This window comes from Aethina tumida, chromosome 4, assembly GCF_024364675.1.
Source record: "Aethina tumida isolate Nest 87 chromosome 4, icAetTumi1.1, whole genome shotgun sequence".
Lineage (NCBI taxonomy): Eukaryota > Metazoa > Arthropoda > Insecta > Coleoptera > Nitidulidae > Aethina > Aethina tumida.
The window spans coordinates 26,988,984-27,010,398 of record NC_065438.1 but is presented as its reverse complement, the minus strand read 5'-3'; the positions used below and the strand labels follow the sequence as shown (position 1 = coordinate 27,010,398).

Sequence of the window (21,415 nt, the reverse complement as noted above, 5' to 3'; positions counted from 1 at the left end):
TAAAATTGATTTTTCCTTGATTTAGGTAGTCCCAGCTTTTGGCCGGTACACGAATTATGGGCAAATATAAACTAACGGATTATTTTCCCTTGTATTTAGAGAAAAAAACTTCGCATCCATATTTCATATCTGGACAAAAAAAAAACAACATTTTCTACACATGCTGTTCGGTGACAAACGTACGTGTTTTAACCCACAGCGACTTATTTATTTTATGTTTCTTTTTTATATTTTGCTGTTATAAAAGTCGGTTTAGTATTCCACTCATTGCAAACATTTTTTTAGAAGTGTCCATTATTCTGTGTTTTGAAAACACTCAAGTCATCCAAAATCTGCTCACAAATTTTATTTATACTTATCTGTCTATAAAATTTTTGAATAGGATGTAAGGAGCGAATGAAAAGAATTTTTCTGATTACTCACTTACGTATAAAAAATGGTATTTAATACATTTAACTTAAAAAAAAAATGCTTTCTCAGCTTTAAATGAGGACCTTTCAGTGTTGTATGTGGCATTCGGGATATAAATCACTTTATAAAAAATCGTAGATTTAACGCTGGAGATTTTAGAGTCTGTAGACATGATATAGTGTGTTATTTTACACACACCGTGTCCCATGATTTTTTTGCTTGAGTATTAATATTTAATAAGAAAAAATGTATGTAATATTGTTTTCTTACATTTAAGAGACTCACTCCCGGTTCTCCCAACTATACAGTTTCCGCAAAAATTATAATAAAAATGATATTTCTAAAATAGTTGTTAAAATTTAGTAAGATTTGGACCAATTGTGTTTCAATTTGGCATGTGTTATCTTAAAATACATACCTACAATTCAATTTATAAAACTTTTTTCATAATTAGTTTGCATAGATTCTTTTTCTCACTCTATTTTCTACGCTACTGTTTATTTTTTGAAACTATTTTTTAAGTTTCCATATTCTTTACCAAAGCAAAAAGGTACTCCTGATTAATTTTAATTACCATATTCTTTTTTTTAAAATATTGCTATTATAATATATAATATTATTTTTAAAGTTTGAATAAAGTGATTTTTATAGTATACAAATGTACAATTTTTATAGTATACAAAGTGATTTTTATTGTATATAAATAAAGTATGTTCTTCGAAATTGTTATTCATTTTTCTTTTTTATTGGATGTGTTCTATTTGCTGTCAAATTTTAACAACCTATTTTAGAAACTTCTATCTACAGTTGTGGAAAAAAGTATAGAATATTTGTAAAAAATAGATTTGTATTCCCTGGCATTTTTCGCATTTGTTGTAATGGTGGTAAAATTCCCTAGTTTTTGTTATTCTCTGGTATACTAGTTTGCCGCTCATCGTTTTTCGTTTAGGTATTTTTATCGAATATGTATTTTTACTTGGAAAAAGAATGGAATATTATTTTATTTGCAGTCATTTGTATTTAAACTCTTAATATTGTTAATCGGTTAGTTAGTAATGCTTAAATACGTTTAGTTTTCACCTCAATTTAGGAAAAGAGTAGTTGAACTGTGTGAAAGTGGTCGAACGCAATGTAATATGGCAAAAACTTTAAATATTACTTAGCGTGCTGTTTCAAAGATACAACGATATCTTTTTAAATACCAATTTCCTGCGGTTAAACATAGTGACGAATTATGGTTTTCTCACATTCCTGTCGACATATTACAGAGGTTCTATGCCTAAAAGATTACATATTAAAAATTTTGAGTTATTGTTAATTTTTTTATGAATCTTTTCGCCAAATCAAATTGATTTTTTCTTAAAAAACGTAAAAACCTGTAAATGATCATTGTGATAATGGGTTAATCTTGCAGTAAATTATTTGTTCAGATTTGCAACAGAGTAAGGAAAATACCAAATAACATTTGTACCAAGTAAATAAATATTCCACACTTTTTGCCACAAATGCATATTTATAAGGACATTCAATAGTATTAGGTTATATTGTTAAAAACTGGTTAACAAAATAATATATGTATTTTGATTTTTTTTTTAATTTTTACGCGAAATTTAAACTTGTGTGTCTATAAAGGTATTCTTATTTTATTTGATTATTTTTTTTTCTTTTTCATTTAACGAAACAAAATTATAAATAGAATAATAATATTCTATAGCTAATAAGAATTGTAATGAATCAGATATATGAGTCAATCAAAGTTTAACAAACTAATTATTAAGACAAAAAAAAATATTTAATAACATTTTATCTTCCCAATAGCCAGCATACTTGATAATAATTTATTTCCTTATTAAGGAATCCTTAACAATTACTTTCATCTTTCAGCACGAAGGCACATATTGGGCCTTCTTTATGCTGTTCACGTATATTAAATTTCTCTCTTTGACGTAACTCAGAAATAATACGTCGTTAACTAAATAAACATTAGATTACATGCATGGGTTATATTTATTAAAATTACAGTTAATTGTCATGCCATCAAGTGGCAGTTGAGGATAAATCTATTAATTTCAAATTTAAATTTTGCCCTTTCAAATTCTTGTTCGACAAGTTTTTAAGGCCAGCTCCCCTCTTCTTAAAAACAATCTATGATTATTTTTAGTGTTTTTTCGGTATGCTGCAACGAATTGTTTCATAATATCAACGCACTAATGATTAAAGTTAATAAGCCAGAGCTTCCAGCGAATCAAACAGTTACATCCAAAGTTACGGAAAGTTCATCCACACATTTTTTATAATCAAATAAATATATTATAAAATATAATTACAAATTTACAACCGTACAGTACTTATTTTTATAGTTTATTTAATTTAAAAGTATTTAAACAAACAATTTTTAACATTATTTGCGCCAAACTTCATCTGTCACAAACTCCTCAAACTGTTTTGATAGCACCTGTATGTATTACCATAATAAAATAACAAAACTTAAGCTATAAAATTATGTGAATTACATCTGTTGCCACTCAGTGTCTTAATAGTGTGATAAACTGCTCGGGCCCTTAAGGGCTCAAGAGGAAACTTACGTATAAATCTTTTTTATGAAAAAGCTCCAGTTGAGATATGAGAAGCTTATCGAAAGGTAAAGAAACTTTAAAAACGGTGTGCAAGTTGCATGCGCTTGTGAAGTTTCTCAATTTTTATACAAGAAAGTATTTGACATAAACTTTCTGGTTTACTCATGCATTTTAAAATATAATTTCGTAAAAGTTAGGATTAGAACATACAGCGGCGGCCACAATATTAAAAAAGGAACCATAAAGCTTAATCACTATAATATTTAACATAATATACATTTATATTTAAAAAACTTTATAAAAATTGAACAGTAATATAATATTATAATTATAATAAATTATAATATCAAAGAAATAAACAAAAATAAAATATTAATAATTTGGAAGGCATAATTAAAAACATCAGTTACTATTACCAAAATAAGTGCTTAAATCAATCATCGCAAAAATCCAATTTACTATTACATCAGGGAAGGGGTTTTTTCATCTGAATTTTTAATCATTTACTTCAAACTGTACATAGAAAATAAAAATCTATCTATATGTCTTATTTTCGCTGTCACGCTCTACAAACTTTATTCTTTTTATAAATTTGTATACAAAAAATATTTGTTTATTATTATTATTAAAGAATATTTTTTAAATATTTCTAATTTAGGTGTATTGTTACAAAAACAAAAATAAATTAATATAATTCGTTGCCACAATTTAAAAATTGCTAAGAAATATTTTTTTGTTACTAAAATTGTTACTTTTTGTTATAGGAAATTTCTTGGTCATATTGGTGGTAACTATGAGTAGAAGATTAAGATCCAGCACAAATTTCTTCTTAGCTAATTTGGCAGTGGCTGACTTCAGTGTTGCTGTATTTTGTATCTATCAAAACTTGCTAATTTACTTAGTCGACAGGTAAGTTTTATAATCATTTATTGTTAATGTATAGTTATTATTGTTAATGTATACCGTGTAACCAATTTTGACTACTTTTTTCTCAATTGGAAAGCATGAAAATATGTATTTTTGGAAAAATGTCACATTTTTTAAAATAAACCAAAATCTGCAGGGTAATTTTTTAGCCTTGAGCATTGCAGAAATTTTAGTAGCAAATCACTATATCACAGGATTAAGCATCCCCTTATTCTTTTAATCAAGGAAATAAACTGTCAAAAATAGTACAACTTAAATTATTTTTTAACAAAATCCGAATATTTATCAATAGCACCATACTAATTATACTTTACTATATATACTTTGTGTAAATTTAATTTTGGTATGATGTGAGAAATTACCCCAAAATAATTGAAAAAAGTAACTTCGAACTTACGAAAACGGTATGATAAACGTATATATGCTTATATAATTGTATTAATATTTTATATAGTAAAATATTGCAATATTGTTGAAAAATAAGATGTTATTTTTGACAGTATATTCCACAGCCGATTTAATTACAAAATAAATTCATAATAAGAATATAATTTTTAATTTTTCCTCAGATTTATTGCAATATAATGTTTATGAATTTTGATATATACTCTTTTCAGGAGGCTTTTAATCCAATGGCGTAGAATATTTTCTAATATGATTTCGTCAATATTTCAATGTCCGAAAAATTATCCAGTATTGGTATATATTTTCATACTATTATTGAAAAAAGTCAAATTCGAATAAAAATACATATTTTACAGAGGTGTCCTACTTTCAAATGAGTCACACTGTATAAACACAATATGTTCTACCTAAAACAATCAATGGCCTATATCTTTAAGGGTTAAAAGAATCCAAAATTTTCCTGGGGGTAATCACCCTAATCTCGAAAGCTTCAGTAACACTACAGGCCATGTGATAACCTATTCAAAAGGTCATTTAATTCTCTTAACGATAGTTTTCTGCAAAACACACGATATATTGAAAACTCTATTCACAGAAAAACGATACATCCGAATTTTATATATTTACCGTGTTTCGATAAAAAAAACAAACTACGTTAAGAGCCATAATTTCAATATATAGCTTCAACCAAAACTGATGTTTATTTTATTTTTCTATAAACTTCTGACGAATCAATTAGGTGAATCACCCAGTTCGCTGATTTTCATCAAATAAGTTTAATCCAAATAATATAAATAAAATAATTTTATGTTGAATAAATAACATGAAGAGTTTTCCGAATTATCACCTAAAATATTCTCGCAATTGGTATTACATTTGCATTTCTCACAAAACGTCGGCAAAAAGGCGACTTCCAGACGGTTTTAAATGACGCCTTTTAAGTGTGACGTTGTTATAAGTCACTCAAAGAAATTCGTCTCAATGAATTGCTTTAAAAGAAGATTTTAAAATGTTTTTTTATATTGTCCAACTACTTTATATAAAAGTTTATATTTTGAATTTTTTTTAATTATTTTGTACATTGGCTACAAATACAAGAACAAACAATAATTCGAAGATGATAAAATAAAACCTATGTGCATGTAATAGCCCTTTTACATACGCCAATTTATTGTCCAATTTCGAGAAGTTTAGTTTAATGTGAAACAGAGTTGGCCAATTTATTGTCCAATTTTAAATTGCTTAATAAATTGTTGAAAGTTCTATTTCTCTCCAATTTGATACAAAAATTAATCCAGATATCTTCAAAACCGTTTATTTGCCGACCCGCGTTCATTAAAACTTTTCGTCACATTTTAAACTATAGCTTCTTAAAGCTTTTTTTGCACGCTCTATAAATTACTTAGTTAAACCATTATATGTATAAAAGACTGGAAAATCACTCTTTCTCATTCCTATAGTTTTCAAAATTCTCATAATTGCTGACATTTGCATATATCACAAAACAACTGGACTTCCAGACAGTTTAAATAACTAAAGTGTGACTTTGTTATAAATCATTCAAAGCAATTCGTCACAAAATTAAATGGATCCATGAAGGACATTGAAATAGCACACAATTTAAAATTAAACATCTTGTAAGATATTTTATACGTTTTGTAACACACCTTAAAAAAGACAGAGATATATCTTAATCATACATATAGTAGTCTGATTTGGTTGGTCCAACCATGTTCAAATTTATTTACGTTGTGGCACTTACTTTCTTTTTTGGTCCAAAATACGCGCTAGGGCTTATTTTCGGTGGAGGGCAAAAATAAAAATATATCTATATATTTTTATTTAATATTTATTTTACACAGAATACAGAAATTTAAATTTATTCAATTACAGTCATGTTATCTTCTTCAGGAACATCGTCATAAATAAAATTCTGAATTATATTCTGATTTTCTTCCAAATCCATTTCCTGTTAAATCATTAGTCCGAATCTATCATGTCTTGCGATATAGCTATCGTTAAATGATAAATATCATCATTTTCGGGGGATGTCTTATTTTACAAAAAGTTCCGAAAATCACGATAGGGCTTATTTTCGGAGAATGTCTTATTTCACAAAAAGTTCCGAAAATTACGATGGGGCTTATTTTCGGAGGATGTTTTATTTTCGGAAAAAGACGGTATTAACTATAGTTTATTATGAGAATGTCTAAATATTGCTAAACAACTTAAGGTGCTCTCGAACAATGATTTATAATTATGTTAACAAATATGAAACAATACACTTACTTATTAATTGATTAATTATCCCCCACAATTTTGTAGAATACCACTTTGCAGCAATCAATTTGAATAGAATCAAATGTAAACAAGGCGTTTGTTGTCTTTCAAATAAATGTTTGAACCCTATAAATATTGCAAAAACTTTGAAACCTGGTAGAGAAAACTTTATAGTTCGGGATTTCTTTTCTTATTGGTAAAATGGACCGTTTCATATATTATATAAAGATATCATGAGATATAATGGAATCATGTGCTAACGATAAGTTACCAATTGCATGCACGATATTGTTCGAAGGACGCATCCAAAGTTGTACAAAAAAATCAATCACATTGAGTATTTATTTTATTTATTTATATAATTTAAGTAAAAATTATTTTGATTGAGGTACAAAATAAATAATTGTAGAAGGAATATAGCGTATTTATTTTAAATGAAATATAAAATATTTTGATTCTTTTAACGATAATTTAATAAAGTGTGTCATTTATCTGACCATCACTGCATATATACTAAAATTTAGTGCTAAATATTCCCAACTTATAAAAAAAGATAATTTTAAAACTTATTCATGTTACATCTACAAAATAATAAAAAATTAAAATTGTGCTCCCTCTGGCAAAATATTGGAATGTGAAATACACAAACTGTTAACAAAATTTTGTTAACAATATTGACCAATAATCGTAAAATACATTGATGTGTGTAAAACAGCTACAAAAGCAACTCGTCAATTGTCTAAACTTATTGTTAGCTAATCATAATGGACTGTTTCAGCATTATCTGTTGCAAATCAATAATATGATAAATATGTTTACAAGTATAAAGTGTAATTTTAACAAATAACTATACAATTTCAGTTCATTTAGAGAGTCGCAAATTATATTTACATATAGCTTTTTTATCACATACAATTTTATTTTATATTATTAAGACTATATGACAACGTATATTAAATAATTAACAATTTATGTATGATTCGATTTTAATGTATGTATGTAGGTTATCATGAATATTGTCACGCACATTAACTAGAAACAAACGCCAATTGTAATTTATAACTTTAAATTTTAGATATTAACAAGTTATTTGAACATATTCCATGTTTGTAATTTGCATACCAAACTTTATGATTTAAAACATGCAATATTGATTAACAAAATGTTAAAAAAGTTTATTTTCATTGTACATAATGATACTTTTAAAGATATAAATAATTGGTTGTATGTACGTGATAACCATAAAAACAATGTAAGAAGTGAATTTTCATTTTAAAATTGCACATTAATTTAATGAAGTAAACGTCGTTTCCTCGTATTTCATATTGTGACAGAAAAAAGTGGTGTAATGTTCTTTGCGCACAATCTAAATGGTCGGCAAACTAACCCTTTCTGTAATCTGGCCAGAATATTGCACAGTTCCGGGTTTCTGGATGCTCGTATCTTCTTAATAAAGATAAATTAGCTCTCTACATGGTGGTATAATACCATGTTTCTGGATCAAAATAATTAAGACATCATTAAGATAGATTTAACTACTCTTCTTCCTTACTTTAAAAGAGAATATATAAAATAAAATTAATTTTCTTTAAAATAATAATATAATTGAAATTATTAATTTTTAAAGTAGTAATCTGAATATAAAAGTCTATATTATGTTAAATTTCGTCTGTTGATTGTTAATTCATTATTGATTACAAACATTAAACGAATATTAAAAATACTGACTTTTATTTATTATATCATTTCAAATGATAATGATTTGACCTACAAATACTAGGCATATTTATAAGATTTAAGTCGATATTATCTCAATATTTCAGCAATTTATTCTTGGTTTCTTTAGGAGATATTCTGTACGTAAGAGCTTCGCTTTTTCTCAATAGTTTACAAATTTATTCTTGGCCTCTTCATGAGAAATTCTATAAAAATAATTATCTCATTATTAATTCCAAATACAAAACAATTCCATATTTTACATACGATTATTTATTGCAACATTTTATGTGACAATGATGTGATATATAAATACCAGCGATATTTATTCATGTTAGAATAGTGGTCTGTAAGTAAAAGTCTCTTTTAACTGAATATTTTACTAATTTATTCCTGGTTTCTTCATGAGAAATTTGATAAAAATAATTATCTCATTAATAATTACAAGTAAGTAAGTAAAACGATTCCTTACTGAATATTATTTATTGTAACATTCCATGTAGCAATGATCTGACAATCAGACACCAGTCACCAGTCATATTTTGAAGGATTTTATCCATGTTAGAATAGTGGTTTGTAAGTATCAGAAATTCCATAAAAATAATTAGCACATTATTATATATATTTCACTGACTACTAGTTACTGAATAAAGGTTAGTAGAGACTTTTACTTAATTAATATGGAATTGCAAACTTAAAGTTGTAAGGTTAATTAAAAAAATAATGTATATATTCCTTGACATAATATATGATACAAGGTATTTTTAAATTACCCCAAAAACGTTTAAATCCAAATTTAATTGCATTAATTGCGCTTAATGCAACATTATCTAACGGTATCAAATTAAGTAGTTTCCCAGAATTTATAGTTTAATTGAAAGTGGCCAGTGGGAGTTGAGTCCATACTATGAAACTATCAATTACAACAGCCTAATTGTAACTAACAAATCTGATATATGTTCAGCTGAATGAATCGTTTTTAAAATTATTTTTCAGTTTGATATCATTTTTTATTAGTTAGAACCTAGTGTCCTTAATTTACATTTAATTGCCTATTAATGCTGATAATTGAATTATACAATTCAATTTAAAAAAATTTGCCGACATCTCCGTTTACGTCTTCTTCGTAATTTTTTTATTAATAAAAAGAATGGTCTAACTGATGCTTTTTAAATTTAAATGGAAGTTGGCGTGTCTTATTCGTAAATTTATAACGGCTGCTTCTTTTAATTAAATCGTTGAACGGTTATTCAAAATTACACAAAACTGCTTGGTGTGGCTAAAAATAAAATTTCTTTCCTCATTTTTTCAATTAAAATTGATTATAAAATAACTAATTTTTGTTTAAATACACATTACACATTTTATTAAATTATTTTTTTTTTCGTCGATTTTACGAGGGCAGCCCTAAAAGGATCTGATGTGACTTATTGGTGAAAAGTATCAAGTGTCACAAAGTTAAATCAAATGTCAAATTTCAATGTTATATTAATTGATATTAATTTGTCAGCCACCAATACTGAACGTTATAAACATGAGAGATCTCATTCCAATATTGTTGAGAAAAAGGAGAACTGTGAAGAGAAACAACTAATGTTTCCGAAGGTTTTTTGCATTTTCTTTATTAGGTCGAGTACCTTTGGAACTGCCCTCGTACTTGTAAATTTTTCAAATAAGCATTTACTAGTAAAATAAGAAATCTACATACAGCCGATCATCTAGCCCAAGAAATACTTAAAAAATACAATAAATTATGTACCTGTATATAAGTATGTCCATACTATAAATGTCTACACGATACAAAAATTAAGGTACAGTCTAAAAAATACAAATTGGTCAGAAATTGAAAATGAAAATGCTGAAATTTCTTTTAATCTTTTCCATAATAAATGGATAAATGCCTTTAATATAAATTGCCCACAAAAAAATACAAATAAGGAAAAATGAGGAAACTTTAAAATTAAAAATTGGATACAGCCGAAACTATAATGAGAATAAAAAAGATAAAGAATCACAAATGCTGTATAAACACCTAAAAAGTGATTTTAACAAATTAATCCAACAAACATATCAAAAATTCTGCAAAAATAAAATAAATACATCAGAAAACAAAAGAAAAGCAATTTGGAGTATTATAAACGCAAATACAAAAAACTATAAAAATACAGAAACAAGTAGAACTATAACTGCAAATGATATACTATTTTAATAATATAGGAAAGAGCTTGACAACGGAAACGTATGTACAATACAAAAATCACAAATGTTCTTAACAAAAGCAAATTTTGAAAGTAAAGAAAATATGTTTTTATTCCAAAATAATCTTGAAGAAATTCTAAATTCTAAAAAATCTAAAATCTAAGGAATCAAAAGATATTTATGGGTTAAATTCAAAAGTTCTCAAGGCAGTTGTAGGTGAAATCATTTTTCCATTGTGCGATGTAATAAATGCTTGTTTTAGTCAAGGAATCTTTCCAAGTGAATTAAAATTAGCAAAGATAATACCAATTTACATAAAAAATAACGTTGACATATGTAATAACTATAGATCCATCTCTATACTCCATGTCCTATCGAAGGTATTTGATTAAAATACATACATGCAAAAGATGTTATAAATCAACACCAGCATGGGTTTTTACAAAATAAATCTACTGTAACAGAAATAATGAGTTTACTGGACAAAGTAACAGAAGCTGAAAGAAGAAAGAAGAAGAAAAAGAAGAAGCAATATTATCCTGTTTAGATCTCAGCAAAGCATTTGATTGCGTAAACCATTTAATTTTGCTGTAGAAGCTTGAGTATTATGGATTAAGGAAACATATGTCAAAAATAATTTCGTTCTATCTGACTCACAGATTGTATCCTGGAATGATTCCTTATCAGAACTCAAAAGAATAATCATGGGAGTTCCTCAAGGATCAATTCTAGGACCTCTCTTGTTTATTTTATTCACAAATGACTTGGCTTTAAATAGTGAATCCCACTCATGCTGTGTAGATGCAGACGACACAACATTAATCAACAAGGATTATTCAAGGGAGTTGCTTTTAGAAAGATCCGAAATAAATCTATATCAGGCTAAAGATTGGTATAGAAGTAATGGTTTAAGACTGAATACAGAAAAGGCCCAGAATATTTTCCTCTCCAAAAGACTTAAGTCCAGTCCTGAAACCATACAGATTTGAGGATTTACCCTGAACAGTACAGCAAGAATGACATGCCTTATTATTTGGTGTGCTTCACCAAATTTAAATAAAATTATTATACAACAAAGAAGAGCTATAAGAGCAAAACCAGCTGCAGATCTTATTTTAAACAGAATAAAATACTTACAATACCAGCCCAATATATGTTAAATTGTCTCTGTTAAGTATACAAAAATTAAAAAAGTTTATTAAGACATCAAGATGTACATAATTATAACACAAGACGTAGGGAAAATCTGGTTTTGCCACAACTTCGACTACAATCCAGTCAGTTGTCCTATAGATATATAAGCATGAAAATGTATAACCAACTACCAGCAGAATATAAAGCAAATGATGTCAAAGATTTTTAAACGGATATGAAGACCATTTTAACTGAAAATATATTTTACTCCATTCAGGAAATGTTTAATTTTGATTTTCACTAAGTTAATAAAAATTTGTTAACGTAAAGGTTGGGTTGATTGTGTTTAGCATATTATATTTTGGTATTGTATTTAGTATTAGTTGTTTTTGTATTTATTCCGGTAGTTATCTATTTATGTATTTCTTATTTATATCTGTATATTGTTTTTTAGGAATATTTTGTACTGACTTACCTTGTAAATTTTAAAGGTAAATAAACTTGATGAAATTTATTTAACAAAAATTATTTTTCTAAATTAGTATTATATTTTGCTTTGTTTGTTAATATTGTGTAAACATATTTTATTATAATATATCAATTTTCTTAAAATATTATTTATTATAAATGCCACGAAAAAAAAAATTATTAAACTGAGTGCAAACTGAAAACAAGACGAACAGCAGTGACGGCGAAAGAAAATTTAATACTTACTCAGAATAATTATTTCGTCAGCCAAATGAAATAAAAAAAAATGAAAAAAACTTGTCTATTCAAATTCAATAAACCATTAGGTGTGCGACGCCATTATCGGTAAAAATATCTGTCTTTGGTTCAGTTGCGCCCAACAAAGGATATTAGCAGGTTAAGCGATTTCAATAGGGGGATAGAATTAACGCGGCAGTTTGTTCGACGACGATTTTCTTGTCCATTATTTTTCGTGAAACTTGAAATGCCAATGAACCAAAGTGATAAAATCGATCGATGTTTATGTATTATGTGTTGTGAATTTTATATTCATATATATATATATATATATATATATATATATATATATATATATATATATATATTTAAAACTTTATTTCATTATTCAATGAATATTGACATCAATGACAAGGTACAACTTTTAATCATATTTATTTAACATTAATCAAATTATTGTATAATTATTATACACACATTTTGTCTGAGATCAAAATCACTTCTAACTAGCAAAAATAACGGGTGACAGCTTAAAAACGTAATTGTTTCTGATCTATATTTGTTACATTATAATGACCTAACTTTACTCGAATGTTATTATTTATGACACATAAATTATAAACTCAGCTTTCTATATGTACCTTTTATGCGATGTAAAATACACCAATAAATTAGATTGGATTTTGGACATTTACTGTATTTATTTTATTATTTTAGTAATAATAATATAACGGTGTAACTTTATTTAAGGTTAATATCTATGACACACGACATGAGATATGTGTATGTGTGTTACCTCTATAGATATAAAATTATGCCAATTAATTTAATTATAGTTTTGGAAATTCAACATTAATAAAATGACAATGTACACATCGAATATTTTTATTTGAAATTAATATTCCTAAACAGAACTCTATTAAACATTTGTCTTTCCATCTATGCACATTTATTTTATTATTTTATAATAACCAATTTTTTATAATTTTATATATTTAAATTAACGTTGCGTAACTTTAGTTGCTTATTTTTTAATTTTATACATTTAAATTTATAATTATTCATTTTAATTTTATAGCTAAATTTTTAATTTTTATAAATCATCATCATTAATTTGATTTCATTACTATTATTATTTTAATTTAACTGGTCAATTTTATTTTTTTACTATTAACTTTTTAATTAATTTTAAGTTTTATAAACTTAAATATATAATTTTAAATTACTAATAGTTTCTTTTTTTAAAACTTTAATGTTTTAAATTTGAATTTTAAAATATATAAATTTAAATTAATAATTATAATTTTTGAAAATTAATTTTTTTGTTTAATTGGTTAGCTTTTAAATTGAATTTTAATAATTTGTTATACAGAGTGTTTCATAACTTATACCTTACAATTTTTTTAACCAGATAAATACTTATAAATAAGAAGTCGATTTCTTAAAATAATTCAGTCCAACAGAAAACGAGATAAAAAATGTTAAAGTTTTTAACAAACCTTACTCTACAAAAGCTTTCTCCTTTGACCTCCAAGCAAACTTGGACCCGTCTTATCCAATTTCGTCGCACTAGTTTCAACGTTCCTCTTTGCTGCTATTCCCGGAGACAAAGATTATAGGCAGCCGGTGTGATCCGTTCACGCAATTCACGATATTTTGTACTTCCTTGCGGCATACTTCGGTTGAAACAATAAAGAACCAGATACAAATTGTTTCGGTTACAATTGAAAATATTAAGAAGTAAACAAAAGTAGACTTTATTACAAACTTTAACATTTTTTATCTCATTTTCTGTTGGACTCCTATTAGATTTCTATTATTTAGAAGTGAATCTCTGGTTAAAAAATTTCAGACAAGTTATGAAACACCCTGTATATTAAATAGTTATCTAAAAAGGTGTCACTTTAATTTCTTATACTTAAGCAATTTTTTAGGGCATAATTTTAATAAAATAATAAACTTCTATCGGAAAATATTAATTAATTTATCACTAGTTTTTATTTGTTTTAAGAATGTTTATTTTGGACATTTCGTTTACAATACTTATTAGAATCATTTTTTTCCAGTTCCACAAATATTTTATTATGCAGTATTAACAATATTAATTTATTTATAATAGTAAATTATTATAAACAATAATATTTATCATAATAATTTTTATAAATGCAAATTGAAAGAAACAGATAATTTCAGACTACGTTTCTCAGTATTTATTTTTTAAATCATTCACAACAAACAAATTACCCTAAAATAAAATGACTTTGATAAATTAGGGAGATTTTTTATCACGTAAAAATGTCAGTTAATCTACATTAAATTACTTCGTAGATAATAAATAAAATTACGATTAGCAATAAATTCCACTTCTCTTTTTCCAGCTGGATTCTGGGCGAGTTCCTCTGCAAAATGTACATGTTCATTCAATCACTGAGCAACACGGCTAGCATATACATCCTCGTGGTTATCTGCAAGGAACGGTTTTTCGCCATCCTTTATCCCATAACCTGCAAGCAGATACTAACACCCACAAGATTAAGGGTAAGCTCGTTTAACTTGATTTAGGCTGTGATTTGCATCTGTTAGCACTGAGACTTTTTTTATAATGGTCACAAAGTTTTTTATTGAATTAGGTACAACGGCTTACACGTTTTTTTATGATTACAAAGAAATTGAAATAATGATGCAATGACAACAATAAATTTCAATGTATTAAACTTCAGATCCTTCTAGTATAATTAGAAATTGAAATAATGATACAATGACAACATTAAATTTCAATTTATTAGGCTTCAGATCCTTCTAGTAGAACTTTGCATTTGTAAATTAAATTCTCATCAGACCTTTGAGAAAATAAATGGTCTCAAAAATCCATTTCATAAGCAATAAAAAATAGGAGAGAAAACTTTATCGTCGAATTAAATTTATTGTTTTACTTCCCACGTATCCGCTCCTGTGTTATACAACTATATATTTATGAGTAGACCTTACAATCCTATAAATTATTTTGGGATTATTTGGTGCCTTTTATTTATATTCAAAGGTAGGGAAAATGTGAGTTCTTTACTTTATATATTTGCCACATAATTTATACTTCTCTAACACAGGATCACAGTTATAACACAAAACTCCATTTTAAAGATGATTTATGTAAAACAAATATGTACCGTGTATGCATGATCTCGGTGAATTTAGTAAATATAGGCGAACAAATATGCTGGACTTTAAACTGGAAGATACATAAAATCGTACTTTGCATGTTGAAATATTTGATTTATAGGTAGGTGCACATAATGTCAAACTGTGAGTAACAAAATAAAAGTGGATTTAAATGTACATTTAAAAGCACGTCATACATCGTCCGTTTCCTGGCAACTTACATTTGAGTGTTATTTTAAAATGGGTAGTTTTAATAATTCAATTTTGAAGTGGATAATTTGAATTTCCTAGACTAAATAGATTTAAAAATATTTTTAATGTTTCATTTTGACCAGTAATATAAGATGGAACTGCTCAAAGAGCCGAAGGGTTCACCAGGTACTGATTTGAAAAATGTTGCAGTAAATATTCTTTCTTTTTTAATTTTGATTAATTTTGTTTTATTTATTTCACAAGAAATTTGGTGATATTAGAAATATTTGAGAATATTAATTTATTTAGAATAAATTACTTATTTTCGTAATAAAACAAGAATTTCAATAGAAATAGTGATAAAGAAGAAATCAAACATATGCTACAATTTTATCTTTATTATGCTTAACAATTTTGTTCAGTTATTCAAATGACATAATTGTCTAATCGACAATTTCGACACTAGATTAGTTCTTAACCACTATTAAAAAATGCTCATCAAAGATGAGCTCTTAATTTTGATAGGAGGGTTCTCCTCACCTCAGTTTTCCATTTTTTCTTCAGTTTCTTATAATATAATCCATATCTCGACATTACTTTATCGTACAGAAAATACATTATTTGTAGAAAATTGAACGCTCTACAAAAAAATATCTTATAATTTTTTTATAACACTTACCTTTAAAAGATATCGGAGGTCAAAGTTAAAGCATTTCTTTTTTACTTCTATATTTTATAACTCATAAATAAATAAATGTTATAAAATGCGTAACATAAGTCTCTTGTAGTTAATGGATTACTCTAACCAAATAGAAGATTCGCATTCGATTCACCGTACTGATTTTAATAGCTTTTTTAATAAATAATTTAAATTTATCCATTTAAGACATCAACTTTGAGAAAATTGATAATCTATTTCATAAAAAATAAAGTTTATTATTTAAAAAATATCATTAAATATATCAATAAAAAAGAAATAACAGTAAATATATTAAAATTCAGCTGTTAATTATTTGGTTATAATTATATACATGAAGACACAGGATAACACCAAATAAAAATATTCAATTATAAATTTTGTGTAAAAAAAGAATTCGATAAGATCAAAATTATGAAAAGAAAATATTGTTAAAATATTGATTGGAGAGAAATATATTCCGAAACAAAAAATAAGACATAACTTAGAAACTGTTATTCTATCAAACTGAACTCAAATGTTTATGAATATTTTCTAAATTTATTACTAAAATGTATAAATTAAAAATAGTTATTAAAGAACTATTAAAATCAGTATTCATTGGAATTCAAATGCGAATATCTTGAAAATATTTAGAGTAGTCACTTAACCACAGAAGATCTTTTTTGTAGAGCATTTAATTTCCTACAAAAATATATGTTGAACATTTTATAATATTTATTTATCTACGTACGAGTAAATTTAGAAGTAAAAAAATTTTTTGTCAAATTCTTGAAACTTTGACCTTCGATATTTTTTAAAAGGCAACAGTTATGAAAAAATTGTAAGATACCTTTTAGTAAAGCATTAATTTTTTCTGTTCTATCAAGTAATGACATATGGAACTGAAGAAAAAATGGAAAACTGAGATGAGGACGACCTTCCCAACAAAGATTAAGAGCTCATCTTTGAAAATCATTTTTTTAAAGGTGCCTAGGAACCAATTTTACAGATACATATAAGGTAAATTTACTTATTTTTATTAAAATACACAACTAATCTCAACAATTTTAGAATTATATTAGATTTAACTAATTATTTTCTACAACAAAGCTAACATTACTATACAAATTGGAAAATAAAAAATAGTAAACTTGTAAGAAGCCTATTCGATCTTTATCATGCTTAATATTTTGTTCAATTATCCAAATGTTCCAAACTTAGGTAATATATAGTAGTGGTCATTATTATAGCAACTTTATTAATTATGTTAAATTGTTAAAAAAATATTAATTTACCACTGTTATTCTTATAATTATTCTACAAAATATATACATTTTTCTGAATTGAGGTAAGCAACATTAAATTTTTCAATGATTTAGCACAATTGTACTACCACCATGTTTACATTTTACTTTAGCTTAGTTTTGTTCTTGTAGGATATTTAACAAACGCAGAACCATATTGTTTAAAAAATTAAAATTAGACACGTTAGTAAAAACTACTAGTGCCTACTGTTTAAATATATTTATATATTTATTTAATTTTAATTTATTAAGTATATAAAATAATTAATTATAAATATTTTAAAATCACATTTGCAATTTTATTTTTCAGAATAAAGTAATTGTTTATTATAATAAAACAAGAAACAAGAATTTTAAAAATGAAAAATTATCTATCAAATAATTTCAGATTTATGCTCGTTGTCATGGTGACAATTAGCACTAAAAAATTCTTTGCTGTTTTTTGTTTGGTTCATTCAACTATGAGTTACAGGATGTTAAAAATAGGAGTCAACAAAGACAAAATTCGGTACATTTTACAGTTTCTCTTTGATAAAGGTGAAAATGCATTTTATTTATTTTATTGTAACAGATAATTACGTGCAATTTTGGTTTTGTCTATTCCGTTCAGGTATTTTTGATGTTAAAGATACTCCTCGCACAGACAGGCCCGTTGTCTACAATGTCGACGAAATCATAAAAATAATGCAAGTGGGCAGGCATTTTAGTAATAGTAGTATCACCCAGGAACTAAAGATCTAAACCATTTTCACATACGACAACATTGTGCGAAAACGATCGTACGGTCAAACACCTCAAACGGTGGTCAAAGCAGGGGTAACGGTCAGGAAGGTTTTATATATATTTGGTGGAACTGGAAAGGAATCATTTATTATGAATTGATTTCACCTATGGTCTTATCCAAAAATTAAATTTGAATCTTTACTATCAACAACTGGATTGTTTGGAGCTGCCCGTTGACGAGAAACGACAACGGAAAAGTTGTTGCATTCCATCAAGACAACGTCAGGTCACACAGGTCTCTAGCGACTCCGGGAATTGGTTAGGAAGTTGGGATGCATCCACCATATAGTCTGAACCTGGCTGACACCAAACGATTATCATCTTTTTATTGTATTGCAAAGCCATCTTTATGTTGAGGAATTGGCATAAAAAGAAGATGGTGTAAATGAATTATTAGAGTTTCTCACCAATACCTTTAAAATGACAACAAATTATAGAACAAAACGATGCAAATTGACCCAATCCGAAACATAAAAATATAACATATAATGTCTTGAAGTTCACATAGCAATAATGGATTTCTTTTTCCTCAACATAATATAAATACTACAAAAAATTAAATATTTTTATTAAACTGTCATAATTTTAATAAATGTAATTTCTTAGAATATTTTAAATAAACTAGCATTCTCAATTTGATTATTCTATTGAATAATATTAATATTATAATAATTATATATTAATTATTATAATATTTGTGTATTTTTATTTAATAATTCAAATAATTTATTTAAATTACGTATACTTAAATTTATTCTAAATATAAAAGGCAAAGTAAAATTAAAATGATTTACGGAATTAATAAAACAATGTAAACGAAACATTTAATAAAAGCTGAAAGCAACTGAACATAAATGAGGTTAAAAGCATATTCAGATGCAACGCAGAGCACACAAGTTTGTAAATGAATTTATGCACCTACATTTTATTGTTTTTGGAGTTACTAGAGCTTTATAAAAATGATTGTGTGTGTGACAAACGGCAAATAATTATCGTACAACGGTTTATAAATTTACGGTTGTCCAAAATATCCCGCTCCAAAATGGTGTTTTAATCCGGCCGTGATCGTAACAATTTAATATGTACTTCCATCCGGCTCCACTCTCCATGTAATCCGATCGCAATGAATTTCATAGTTGATTGGTCGATGGAGCTCTGAAAATGGTTGTTTCCTTCCACCAATGACATTTTTCAATTGTGGGCGAATGTGAATGTCAGTCAGATTTTATGAATCACGCGGAAATCCAATTTTAACCATCGATAATGATTTTATCGTCGGTATGCACGTCTAACTAGACTAGACTAAACTTAGTGAAATGTAAAAATTGAAAAATTGGTAAGAACTTCAATTAGCAATTGAATAATAAACTAAATATTTTCTTATCAATTTTGTAACCGTTTTTTACCTATGAGAAAATATGAAATCATGTCAAAAATGTATTTTCCTCTTAATTAATAACTCAAAAAAAAATACTGGGAAGTACAGATAAGATTTTTATATCAACATAAAAATCGTTTTATATTTTAGTTTTCACATAAATCCTATAAATCCTTGGACACATTTCATTCTATTTCCAAAATAAATCAGATTGCAATAAAAGCTTATTTTTGTACAGGACGCCACTTTAATTTATCTCGGTGTCATTGCGGTTTTTTCAGGTCAAATGCTGGCAAATAGCCGAGATTAATGATTGTAAATTGGGAAACGGATTCTTTCCCATCTGGTCCAATCGCATATTATAAGTGGCGCTGTAAAGGAAAATTTATTCTCTGGTTCCGGAATAATGTGATTAATTCCGAACGATTAATCAGATTAATGGATAACTGAATTAATTGCATAAACATCCTATTGAATGTGATGCATCTCAGTTTTATAATATGAAATCAACGTTTTAATATTAGCTAATGATCATTATCAGTAATTGTGCAGTAGCAAATTATAATGCAAAATTATTTGTAAGCTTTTAATATACAATATCAATCACTAGGTTGACCATTAAAATTGACTCATTAAAAATTAATGGGTCGTTAAAATTAATTATTATATAATTTAGACGAATCTACAGTGTAATTATAAATAAAATTATTGTAATAGTTGTAACAGAAAAGAATTATACTAGTCGTGCCAATCAAGGATGGAACTTATCTAGAGCTAGGTGATTTTTTCCTATTTCTAAGGAAGATGATAAGTCATCAAATTAGAAATCAATAATTAATGTATTCTCAGTAAAATATGATTAATTTGTTTAATATGTATATCCCAGAAATTAATTCAATTTAGTTTTCTTTATAGATGTATGTTACAAAGGAAATTGAATGATACAGATGCAGTGTTATTTAGATACTGAGACAAAAATATTAAACAAGATAAAAATCAAATAATCTTGATATGTGTTAATTAATATTTTCATTTCGAAATTTTTTTAGAAATTCTTGTTGTGTTCTCAGAAATAATTAATGTATTCTCAATAGAATTCTAAATTTGAAAATATAATTAGTTTGTAGAAAATATTTATATTCACAGTTCCGTTTTTAAACTTATGAATAGTTTAGATAATTGAACATAAATGTTAAACATGAACATGATATGTGTTCACTTTTTCTAATTCAAAAATTTTTGAAGAAAACATTATTTTAATGTAAAAAATATTTACATAATTAACATATTTTCAACAAAATTAAATAAAATTATAATGGTTTTATATAAAATAATTCAATTCACATTTGTAGGTTTGTATGTATGTGTGTAACCAAATTAAATGATACATATACACAATGTAAAATTGACATTTTAATAATTGTATAAAAATATGCATATCCAAAATATTTGTAAAAAGATGAAGTTTACTATGTGTTTACCATTTTGTATTTTCAAAATTTTTGTATCAATTCTTGTGTTATTATCAGAAAATAATCATTTATTCTCCTCAGAATGATAAAATTGAAAA

At 26.2% G+C, this 21,415-nt stretch overlaps 1 protein-coding gene across 1 annotated transcript in view; it reads left to right on the top strand.

The window, feature by feature from the left end:
• The window catches only part of LOC109596415 (trissin receptor-like), a 165,957-nt gene that overhangs the window by 66,222 nt on the left and 78,320 nt on the right, over nt 1-21,415 (top strand). The window contains exons 3-4 of the mRNA XM_049966622.1: nt 3,752-3,896; nt 14,732-14,891. Coding sequence (XP_049822579.1) covers nt 3,752-3,896; nt 14,732-14,891 — 305 coding nt within the window. The remainder of the gene's footprint in view (nt 1-3,751; nt 3,897-14,731; nt 14,892-21,415) is intronic.